We start from the raw sequence: 11050 nt of genomic DNA, 5'->3' as shown, positions 1-11050 counted from the left end.
CATTTACTGTCACTGTCATTAGAATGGCAACATGGTAAAAATGTGGTCATTTGAACTGTCATGTACGTCAATGTGAACTGAACAGCCTAGGAATGGAGACATAAAATGGCCCTTTCTGAGTTGTGAGAGTTAAATAAAAGAAATTCTAAAAAATAAAAAAAATACAATTAATTATTAATGTAATGTTGAATAATACTTCATCATTACATGAATAAATAATGATTAATGTACTGTTGAATAAGAAAGTTATTTTCATAAATAAAGGTAATGGGGTAGGCCTGTACCAAGGAGAGGATTGGGATAAGGATAATCTTCTAGACCTGTGGGAAACTTCTATCTCCAGCTCCAAATTTACAGAGTAACAGAAAATGAACCCTATTAAATAATGACATAGACTATTCTAAAGTAAAGAAATATCTGACACTCAAAACAAGTATAATACTGTATTCAAAACACATTATCTTCACACTTATGGCCTTATAGTAATAATACATTCAATTTGTATAGCGCTTTTCTGTGATCCAAAGATTTTTTGGCAAAAACCAGAACAAGAAATGACAAATAGGCAAATTAGGTGGAAAAGGAGGGGGAAAGAGCCTACTAAAGAGTTTAATGGTATGGACAGAGGTATGGACTCAGAGTTGTGGACAGATTGAAGGATCATGAAGGTTTGTAGTTCGGAGGAAACAATGCATTCCAGGGTGATGGGGCGGTAGTTGTTCAGGGTGGCAGCATCAAGGCTGGGCCTCTTTACGATTGAGGTTGCTGCAGCTGTTTTATAGGCCGGGGACTATCCCATGAGCAAAGGATAGGCTGAAGATGTTTGCGAAGTAGCGATTTCAGAGATAAGAGGGTGAATGCAGAGAGACAGTTTTCAGATGCAGCTGACCAATGGTTAACAATGACAGAAGGCCAATGATAGGAGGACGGGAAATTGGGCAATATTGGGTTGGCAATGAGCTACAGCAGTGGTTCTCAAACTTTTAACAGTCATGTACCCCCTGTTGGTTATTTTGTAGCCTAATTGATATTCTATGAACATTATCCCTTACATATTAGACATTGTGATAATATTATTCTGTTGGATAGGGTGCATGCATTTATTTTTGGTACTGAGACTGCAGTCGGCTATTCAACAGGATTGTTTGGGAAGGTAAGTCACAGATTTATTTCGCATACCCTCTAAACTGATCCACGTACCCCACTTTGACAATAGTGGAGCTACAGTAATGCTGTTGGAAATCTTTTTCGAGGAATGAATTGTAATGTTCTGTGGAACTGGTCCCACAGTGTCATCATAGGTTCGCTGACAGATACAAAATAGTTTGAGGGTTTCTGTTGGAGTTGTTGATGATGTTAGAGAAACAGTCTTGTCAGCATTGATGGCATCACTGTACATGGAGAGGTTGTGTTTGCGGGCTTCGGTGGGGACTGTGAGCTCAGTCTTCTAATGTAGTCCTTCTATGAGGTGGCGTGATTACACGTACATATATGACAAATGAGTGCAGCAGATTTTGGAATAACTGTCGATTACTAAGCTATGGAAGTTGAGGTGATTTGGAATCCTGTGTGAGACTTGTAAGCCCAAATGTCGCCTTTGAACCAGGAGGATGTCCATTGGTCTAATGGTATAAACTTGGGCTTGGTGTATGGGAGACTCCTAGTAGAAGATCAACCAGGAGTCCAAATGTTTCACATGTATAAAACAATGATCATCAATTAATAAAGAAAAAGCAGTCTCTAATTGTGGGGAAATAGTATGTTTTCTCATTAAATAAGATGAAAATGTAATAATGGAAGTTTGTAAAATCTGTCCCATTATATGGTAATTTAATGATTGTAGCTACTGAATAAGACATATGATTTAGAAAACCTTCATGTTGTGTACCTACTCACAGTAGCAAATTTGTGTTAACAAAATCAGCTGTAATACTCAACCAGGGGTCCAGTCCAGGGACCCGGAGGATGTCAGTGAAACTTCAATGAGGCCTTAAAAAGAGAGGGAAGAACAGCCACTACTGTATTTGATGAAACATTGGGGATCGTTTATAGGAATCAAAACTGACAATGTAGCCAGCAATTTACGCATATAAACGTATGTTGTAGGCTTTTTATGTATTTAAGGTGGGGTGCGACAAATTACTTGGAAGAATTTCATCTGATTTGTCGGAAACGAAAAGGTTGAGGCCTTGCTCCAGATTATGTGGAAATGTTTTCACCTGTTAATATTTTCAGTTTTCAATGAAGCAGCCAAGTGTAGCACATAGATGGTAGGAGTAAAAACCCTCTATGAGTGTATGTTTGACTGAGGTGGAGGCCTATAATGGTACCAGAGGTTGTTTTATGCTCTGATGGTACTCATGCAACGTCATGCTTTTAGGGCGTGGACAGAGGGACTTCGTCGAGACGCCACACCAGGAGGAGCAAGATTAGCAGCGGTGGCTTTAGTGGAAACTGACAAGTTCGTCTTTCTAGTAACAGGTAAGTTATTGTTACACAGTGGTTGTTTTTATTTATTTACATCATATCGTAATAGAACCCCGTACACGTTACCTAATGTTCTGTCTCTTTATCTAGTCTTTCGTCGTTAACGTTAGCTTGCTTTTGTGTCTGATATATTTGGCAAGTTAGCATAGCATAGAGGATGATGCTAGCAGTAGCTAGCTAGCTACTACTTCAGTACAATAAACGGTGCTGGGCCTGTGTGTGAGCTAATTTTAGCCACATTTACATATTGAATTATTGGAAAGGCACGGCGTATTGGTTGGAAAAGTCTTACCTTTCAAGTGATGGCTAGCTAACATTCAATTGTGTAAAAGTGTCTCGGCAGTGTCGAGTCGGCACACTAGCTAGTTAGCTAGCCAGGCTAGGAATGATTGTTCTCTCTTGCCAGGAAGTGGTTAGCTAGGCCGAAGCATGCAACTTTGATGAGTTACAGTTGTTGAGTTGATTACGTCAGTCAAAATCCTAACATTACTTTTTCCTTCCACAGTGTAGTAAAGGAATAGACTAAGTCTAACCATGGCTGACGGAGAGGGGTTTGTGGTGCGCATAAGGGGTCTGCCTTGGTCTTGTTCTGTGGATGAAGTTCAAAGGTTTTTCTCAGGTAATAATACCCCGTGCACTTATCAGAGACACAGCTGCAACCCATTCTTGTGGTGTGATTTACAGTAGCTGTGACACTGCTCTCCCTGTCCTACTTTTTCTAATACAGATTGCAAAATCGCAAACAATGGTACAAGCATCAATTTTACCTACACACGGGAGGGACGTCCCAGCGGAGAGGCCTTCATTGAGATGGAGACAGAAGAAGACCAGAAGATAGCTGTGAAGAAGGATAGAGAAACCATGGGTCATCGTTACGTGGAAGGTGTGTGAGGGTCTGGGTCTCTGTGATAGTATAGTACTTTTTAATCAAAGTTTTTGTAATTTGCACTACAGTGAATTTATAAGATTTTGGGGGTAACATTGACTGGGTTTTTCTGTGTTTAACTCAAGTCTTCAAATCCAACAACGTTGAGATGGACTGGGTCATGAAGCACACCGGTCCGAACTGTCCAGAGACAGAGACAACTGGCGATGGGCTGGTCAGGCTCAGGGGTCTTCCCTTTGGATGCAGCAAGGAGGAGATCGTCCAGTTCTTCTCAGGTACGAGTAGACAGCTCCCACTGGTGCACCATGACGTGAGAACGGGCGCTCATTGCTTCATTTTCTCATGGTTTACTTTCCCCCATAACCACTGACGGCAGTTGGTTGTGGATAAGATCAGGTCCCTTTACAATGTAGGCATAAAAAAGGTGATGTGTAGATTCAATCCGTTGTTGAAAGGAGCTAAATCAGTGATCATGGAGGAAAGGACACAAGGAAAGGAAGTTAGTTTAGATATTCCTCAGGAGTGTTTTAGCTTCAGGGCAGGAATATTATTTACACACATGCTGTCTAGAACTTTCCCTCATTAGTTTCCCCATCATTTCTTTGGTCCCATCTCAACCCCTTTTTAATGAATCAGACATACATAGTATGTAACACCTGTATGGTTAGGATTTGGTCACTCGCGTCTGATTTGTTAATCTTTGTCACTCAAATCTCCATTGGTTCTTAATTTCCTTGGCACCCCCCCTTTCCCATTTGTATTTCCTTATGAAGCCACTGTATCATAAAAGATGACACCATCTTGGGACCAGTTTAGAATGGGTGATAGAGGTGTCCCTTGTCCCGTCAGGATCTTTCTCTCTCTGTCTCCTTTTCATCTCCACCCATGTTAGCCTGATGCCCCCCCCACCCCTCCATGTAGTCTCCCTTCTCTATCCCCTCATCCTCCTTATGTACTCCCCCATGCAGTTCAAAGTAAGTAACTCAAATGGTTAATCAGTTGTGGTAGGCTCAGCTGGTATGTATAACAATGCATAGTAATTGTATGTCATCTTTCTGTCTCTTTATCAATCAGAAGAAAAGAAAAGAAAAAAACAACTTTAGAGAAAGCTATCTTTCTGTGCTTGGGCATGTGATTTAATATGTCCCCCGCTGGGGTTATCTGTCCTTGGGTTGAAGGGTTGGAAATCGTGCCAAATGGGATAACATTGCCGGTGGACATCCAGGGGAGGAGTACGGGGGAGGCCTTCGTGCAGTTTGCTTCACAGGATATAGCTGAAAAGGCTCTAAAGAAACACAAGGAAAGAATAGGGCACAGGTGGGGATGGTTGGTTGGTTGGTTGGCTGGATAAGTTGCTTTTCTTATGGTGTACACCTTTACAACACTTAACTAAACACAGAACTGACACTCACCGTTTGCAAATGTAAAAGCCACATTGGTTCATTCAGACACACAACACATACTCAGCACTCCCAATATTGACGGTAAAGACACACAATTGCAATGCTGGATCAAACATTACACTCACACAGCACTCCCATGGGAAGATGGAGGACGGTCTCTTGTTTTAAAGACATTGGGATATCGATACAATTTAAGTTTAGTGCTGAGGCATCGTATTGTTTTTCAATTGTGGTTGAGAGCCTGCATGAATGCACAGCACTAAACATATAAGTACAGGTAGACAAGCAGGTGTAAGAGTTAAATCACAGAGGGCCGCTGGACAAGCAAAGCTGGATCCCACTGTCACAGGTAACGGTAAGAGTGGGTCGTCAAGGACACACAGCAGTAGGTGGTCCTCACTGTCCTTCTAGCTCCAGGACTGTGACCATAGCAGGGACACTGTACTAGAACAGTACAACGAAACCACGCTCATTCTACAGTAGATCCCTCCGGGTAACCATAAGAAAAGTGTGTGTTGTATCATTAAGCTTTGTAGATTCGAAAAGCTTTCTCCCCCCCCCCCCCGTAATACTACTACATAGTATACTGTTATCTGCTCGATTTAAGCTGCAGTGTTAAGCTAACAACACAATACAAGAGTTTCCTACGGACCACTCTTATCACTGGCTCCCTGGTGTCAGCACCTGAAATTATAGCCCAACTTTATCGGTATCCTCAGTAACGAGCAAAGACACATTCACCCTGTGAGCTCTAGCTGTTGCTTTGCTCCCGTCGATGTCCCCGGTCTTCATTGCGGTGTCTGTATGCTCTCAGGTACATTGAGATCTTCAAGAGCAGCCGCGCGGAGGTGCGGACCCACTACGAGCCCCAGAGGAAGCCCATGGGGATGCAGAGACCAGGGCCCTATGACAGACCCTCTGGGGGCCGTGGCTACAACATGATGGGCCGGGGGGGATCGTTCGACAGGGTCCGCCGTGGAGGCTATGGAGGAGGTGTGTGTGTGTGTGGGGGGGGGGGGGGGGGGGGGCGCGCAACAGTTACTTGTGAAATGCTCATCTTAGCTCTGTGTCATGTCTGTATTTATGGATGTGATGTGTGTTTGTTTATATTTCCATTTCACAGTCCTATAGCCCTCTTTTTACTTGTATACAGATGATAATGTGGGTGATTTTGGTTCTTTAGGGATAATAGTTTCATAACAATCTTTCCCTAAACTGTAACTGTAGGTGGATCAGATGGGCGCTATGGCGATGGTGGCTCCTCCTTCCAGAGTACGACAGGCCATTGTGTTCACATGAGGGGCCTTCCCTACAGAGCCACAGAGACGGACATCTACAACGTAAGTCGTTACATCTCAACGGTCTGAAGTGGCGTCCTCCCTTGTCCCCTTGCCTCTGTACTGGGGTGAAAGAACTGGATCAGTGAACGCGAGTTCGTCACTGTTGAGATCCAGTTCTTCTACTCTGTGTGTGTGTGTGCACGTGTGTGTGTCAGGTTCGGGTGATGTGTGTGTGTGTGAGGGTTTTGGTATTTTAATGTTTCTCCCCCTCCCTCCCCGCTATAGTTCTTCTCTCCTCTGAATCCGGTGCGGGTCCACGTTGAGATTGGGCCGGATGGGAGAGTGACGGGGGAGGCGGACGTGGAGTTCGCCACCCACGAGGACGCTGTGGCCGCCATGTCCAAGGACAAGGCCACCATGCGTGAGTCCGTCAGCCCGGTCGAAAACAACCGCCTGCCCTTGGCCTTCAACGGCTGAAGGGAACTGGATAGGTGTAGGCAGCACGACCAGAAAGGGTTTAGCCGTCATACTGCTTGCTACCTATCCAGGGAGTCCCTTCAGATCAGCAAACGCCACGACTCCTCCCTCCTTGAATATCATTGTTGTTTAACAAAAACATAAGCGAGCTGTGGGTATTAACTAGCTGTCTCTTTGTCCTGCAGAGCACCGCTATGTGGAGCTGTTCCTCAACTCGACAGCAGGGGGCAGTAACGGAAGCTATGGGGGTCAGATGATGGGTAAGGGTATTTTCACTTTTAAAAATTGTATTTATATATATATATATATATATATATATGTACACACACACATACATACATAAGAGACTGTGTTGTTCATCTCCTCTCTCTCCCCCCACAGGTAACCAGTCTTCCTACAGCAGTGGGCAGCTGAGCTCTGGCTACTCTGGAGGCTACAGCAGCCAGGGCAGCATGGGAGGCTACAGTGACTATAGTGAGTGGCAGCTCCGTTATACACACACAGGAGGGGAGGTGAAATCCCAGCCCAAAGACAACACCTAGCCCCTACCTGATTGTTTTGTGCCTGCTCTGAATGAACTGGATGGGTGTAACCTTTACGGTGGAAGCTCCTCTTTATTTATACATGTCTGGTTCCTCCAGATCAGCAAACACAAACAGAAGTGTAGTGAGTTTGTGTGTGATTTCCCCCCCCCCCCTCTCCCCAGATGAACTCCACGGTTCTATAGAGTTTATTCTCTCTCCTGTCAGGTAACCAGGGCGAAATAAGCAGCAGTTACTATGGCAGCGGCGGAGGAGGAGGGAGTCGGAGTTCCATGAATGGCCTGAGCAGCATGGGGGCAGGATGGGGGATGTAGTTCTTTAACCCAGCATCGGACTGAGTGGACTGGAAATGTAGTTCTCACCTGGACTTGGATCAGGGTTTGGGTGGGTGTTTGTAGTTTTGAGCTGAAAATTTAATGGAGGGGGGGGGGGTTGGGTTTTGGGAATTTTTTTTCGACAGATTGCCTGCTTGATGACAAGAAGCTCTTCTGCTACTGACATTAGATTGATAGACAAGAATCGTTTTTCTTCCATCCCTTGCATATGACTTAAGATTACATTACACAAAAACCACGTTAGTGGGTGGAATCTGTGTATTTACATTACCAGGAAGTGTGTGCTGTTCTCGTGTTCACATTCAACGCAACTAACGGCCAAGTCTGTCTTTAACTCATTTTGGGTTGAACTCACTTTGGGCCTTTACGCAGGACTGACTCTGTCACTTGAGTGCATGATCAAATACACTTGTGTAAATACTTTGTCGATGTTTCTTGTCTCCTGGTCCTGCGAACTGTCTAGTAGCCTGTTTGTTTTGTTCTTACATGTTGATATAATGGTGTGTGAGTTTGACATTTTACATTGTGGAAGAAAAGCATGTTTGAGTTTGTTTCCTAGTAAAGTGTGGTTGTGGTTGGGGCATTCTAAATGAAGGACACATGGCGAACATACCTTTAATCTTGTCTGTTAACGTAGGTTTCTACTGCCTAAATTACATTTTCTCTTTGTATTTCTTGTGCACAGAGTGAATAAACTTGTCAGATTGGTCTCTCTTTGTCTTGTTTTGGGCGGTTATACAAACGACACAGTAGTTTTTATGAAATTCATCATCTCTTTATCAAATATCTAGATAGAAAACATGTGGTCAAAACAACTTCAGAAAATTGCTTTAGTAGCACTGGTCACAATCCACAAAGTGTTTGTTGTTATTTATACATTCTAAAATAGACATCTTAGTTTCTTGATGTGTTAAGAACATTCTGTAGTCATGTACAATTAAAAATTAGGGTCTAACAAAAAAAGAAATCAGTTTTACATGATTCTTGATTTCACTTCCACTTATGTAATAACACCCCTGGTCTATACCATAGGCTCTCTGTCAAAAACATTTTCAAACCTGAATGAAAATCTCTTTAAATTACCACAATAAACTGAATCAAAGGTATCTCTCTTGGGGAAGAATGCTAAGATCTGTTAATCTAATTTAGACATTATAATAATATTATATTATAAGTGACATTCTTGCATAAGGTTCATAATACATTTGAAAGAAGAAACACAGATCTGAAGACATCAATGTGAATACCCTGTGCTCTCACATACAAACATCATGTAGGTATGACCGGCACCCAAATAAATCCAGTCAATCAAGGCTCCCGAACCTCAGGTGAAATGAGACAGAATCTTAGAAGCACACACACAGGTTTTTAGAACTACTCAATAGCCCCACTTCCACAGCCGAGCTAACGCCATGCGTGCCAGAGCGTGTCATGGCCGACTGCATCTCCACAGTCACTCCCAGCTTCAACGGTGCTTATTCAGGGCCTATTCAGTGCTTAAAACTCAGGACTTTTAGCCTCATCTCTCCTGCCCCCCTGGTCCTCATAGGGCCAAACAGGGCTAGGTAACCAGTTTGGAGTGAGGGCCCTGTGGCTCATTTGGTAGAGCATGGCGCTAATAATGCTTAGGTTGTGGGTTTGATTCCCGCTGGGACCATATATACTGAAATGTATGCACTCACTGCAATGTAAGTCGCTTTGGATAAAAGCATCAGCTAAATGGCATATATATATATAGGACTTTAAGCCTCGTTTCCTCATAGGGCCAAACAGGGCTAGGTAACTGGTTTGGAGTGAGGGCGGGATTTTCTTGGCGGCTAACATAATCCAAGTTATAGCACGCTTAGCCGTACCTCCAAATCACGTTGTTCTCCTGCCTGGTCTTAACGAGGTTAAGCTCGCTGTAACTACATAAACAAATTGATTTTAACTCAAAAGTTGCCAGAACCTGTTAGGGTAAGCGGAGGCTATTTGACATGTTGCCCCTTTATGAACTGCAGAATGTAAACAAACTGGAGGTCATGCTACAGGGCGGGTCTAGAAAGCCCAGCGGTGGAAAATCAAGCACCGGGCTTTGAGCACTAGCTGGCCGCTAGTAAGCCTTGACACGGACTGGCACAGCTGTCGAAAAGCTACTACTGACCAAGAGTATTATGGGCTTTCAGCACGGTAGTCTAGATCAATGTCATCAAATAATTGTGAGTGTGTGTGAGACAGCTTATGAGTGAACATATGGCTGTGTGTGGTGTGGTGTGGTGTGGGGTGTGTGTGTGATCCGTGTGTGTGTGTGTGTGTGTGTTCTGTCAAGAGCCAGTGGAGGAGGAGGAGCTCCTCTGTAGCAGGAAGGAGTGGCAGATGTCACACACCCGTACAGGTCGAGGGTAGGAGGGCAATGCCAGCTCATTACTGGAGCAGTGGTTACAGTAGATGTCCCCACAGTTCCTACAGTGGTGCTGCACACAGAAAGAGAGGGGGGAAAGAAAGGGGTGGGGGGGGTAAGAGGAAAGGTGGAGAGAGAGAGAGAGAGAGACAGAGGGGGATATCGGAGGCAGAGAGAGAAACAGAAAGAAGGGGGACAGAGAGAGAGAGAGAGAGAGAGAGAGAGAGAGAGAAATGTAGTTACTCAAATATGTTTGTAATGTGTTAAATCATGACTACTTCTACAACATGTTGTCATTTCTTAGAACAAAGCGTTTCTGATCAAAAACTTAAGAGAGGAGAGAGCAAGAATCAAGATAGGCGAACATGAGGATGGACAAGGTTTCAGAGATGGACACACAGGAGAGACATGGAAGCTCACCTTTCTACGTGCGATGGAGAACTCCTTCAGGCATTTCTTACACTGAGTCGCCTCATCGTCTTTCAGCCAGGCGTGGCCCTGACGGACAGACAAACAGACCAGTTACAGCATTTGGAGTCCGAGACCAGATATTCTCAGTGTTATTTTCCAAAATGTCGATCATGTTTACCTTCAGGGCTTTATTGACCTCCTTGAAGTCCTCCATCTTGAGTTTAGACCTATGAGAGAGAGAGAGAGAGAGAGAGAAGAACGACACTCACTCTTAAGCAACAAAAAAAAAAAGGGAGAGAATTTTGGAAGGAGCAGCCGAGGTAGGAAAAGGGGTAGGAGACGATATTCAGGGAAGGGAGAGAGAGAGAAAGAGAGAGAGATTAGAGGACAGGGTGGTACTCACTGACTGAGGTGCTGGCCCATCTCCTGTAGAGCCTGCTCCTGCTCCTCACATGTCTGCTGCAGCTGTCTCTTCTCCTGGCGAAGGTCCTGCAGCTCCTACACCAACAAAAAAAACATTGGTTTTCTTCCTTTCTCTAGCACTGTGACCGCCGAAGGCACTTGTTCTTATCGTAGGTGTACGATATCGTAGTTGTATAGTTGATTGACTTACTTAGGAGAATGTACTTATTCTAAGTCGCTTTGGATAAAACCGTCTGCTGATAAAAGCGTGTGTGTGTGTGTGTGTGTGTGTGTGTGGTACAGACTGTGGGAGGGTGTTTGTGTGGTACAGACCATGTGTATGTGTGTGGGGTACAGACCATGTGTGTGTGTGTGTGTGTGTGTGGTACAGACCATGTGTGTGTGTGTGTGTGTGTGTGGTACAGACCGTGTGTATGTGTGTGTGTG

At 44.1% G+C, this 11050-nt stretch overlaps 2 protein-coding genes across 5 annotated transcripts in view; one reads left to right on the top strand and one right to left on the bottom strand.

The window, feature by feature from the left end:
* The first annotated feature begins 2404 nt into the window (after positions 1-2404).
* hnrnph1 (heterogeneous nuclear ribonucleoprotein H1) lies at positions 2405-8118 on the top strand. Of its 3 annotated transcripts, none has more exons than XM_083686413.1 (11): positions 2405-2481; positions 2993-3106; positions 3215-3370; positions 3499-3648; positions 4552-4690; positions 5591-5769; positions 6004-6116; positions 6342-6477; positions 6719-6793; positions 6915-7007; positions 7283-8118. In XM_083686413.1, the coding sequence occupies exons 2-11, from the start codon at positions 3022-3024 to the stop codon at positions 7387-7389; spliced, it is 1233 nt and encodes a 410-aa protein (XP_083542539.1). In that variant the 5' UTR covers positions 2405-2481; positions 2993-3021; the 3' UTR covers positions 7390-8118. The 3 variants fall into 3 exon arrangements, with proteins under 3 accessions (XP_083542539.1, XP_083542540.1, XP_083542541.1); XM_083686414.1 differs by having other exon boundaries at positions 7279-8118; XM_083686415.1 differs by having other exon boundaries at positions 6915-7011.
* Positions 8119-8171: 53 nt separating this feature from the next.
* rufy1 (RUN and FYVE domain containing 1) overlaps positions 8172-11050 on the bottom strand; it is a gene marked incomplete at its 5' end in the record, with an annotated part of 7633 nt that continues 4754 nt past the window's right edge. For both annotated transcript variants that reach the window (XM_083686411.1, XM_083686412.1), the window contains 4 exons: positions 8172-9863; positions 10211-10288; positions 10380-10428; positions 10605-10699. In XM_083686411.1, the coding sequence (XP_083542537.1) occupies positions 9714-9863; positions 10211-10288; positions 10380-10428; positions 10605-10699 (372 nt within the window). In that variant the 3' untranslated portion in view covers positions 8172-9713. The remainder of the gene's footprint in view (positions 9864-10210; positions 10289-10379; positions 10429-10604; positions 10700-11050) is intronic.

This window comes from Argentina silus, assembly GCF_951799395.1.
Source record: "Argentina silus genome assembly, chromosome: 15".
NCBI lineage: Eukaryota > Metazoa > Chordata > Actinopteri > Argentiniformes > Argentinidae > Argentina > Argentina silus.
Note: the sequence above shows the minus strand (reverse complement) of the source record. Positions and strands in the feature narration are given on the sequence as shown.

Coding starts and splice junctions, on each gene's coding strand:
- hnrnph1 (XM_083686413.1), top strand. CDS start 3,022: ATGGCTGACGGAGAGGGGTTTGTGGTGCGCATAAGGGGTCTGCCTTGG. Junction 3,107..3,214: donor AGTTCAAAGGTTTTTCTCAG/GTAATAATACCC, acceptor TTTCTAATACAG/ATTGCAAAATCGCAAACAAT. Junction 6,478..6,718: donor CAAGGACAAGGCCACCATGC/GTGAGTCCGTCA, acceptor TTTGTCCTGCAG/AGCACCGCTATGTGGAGCTG.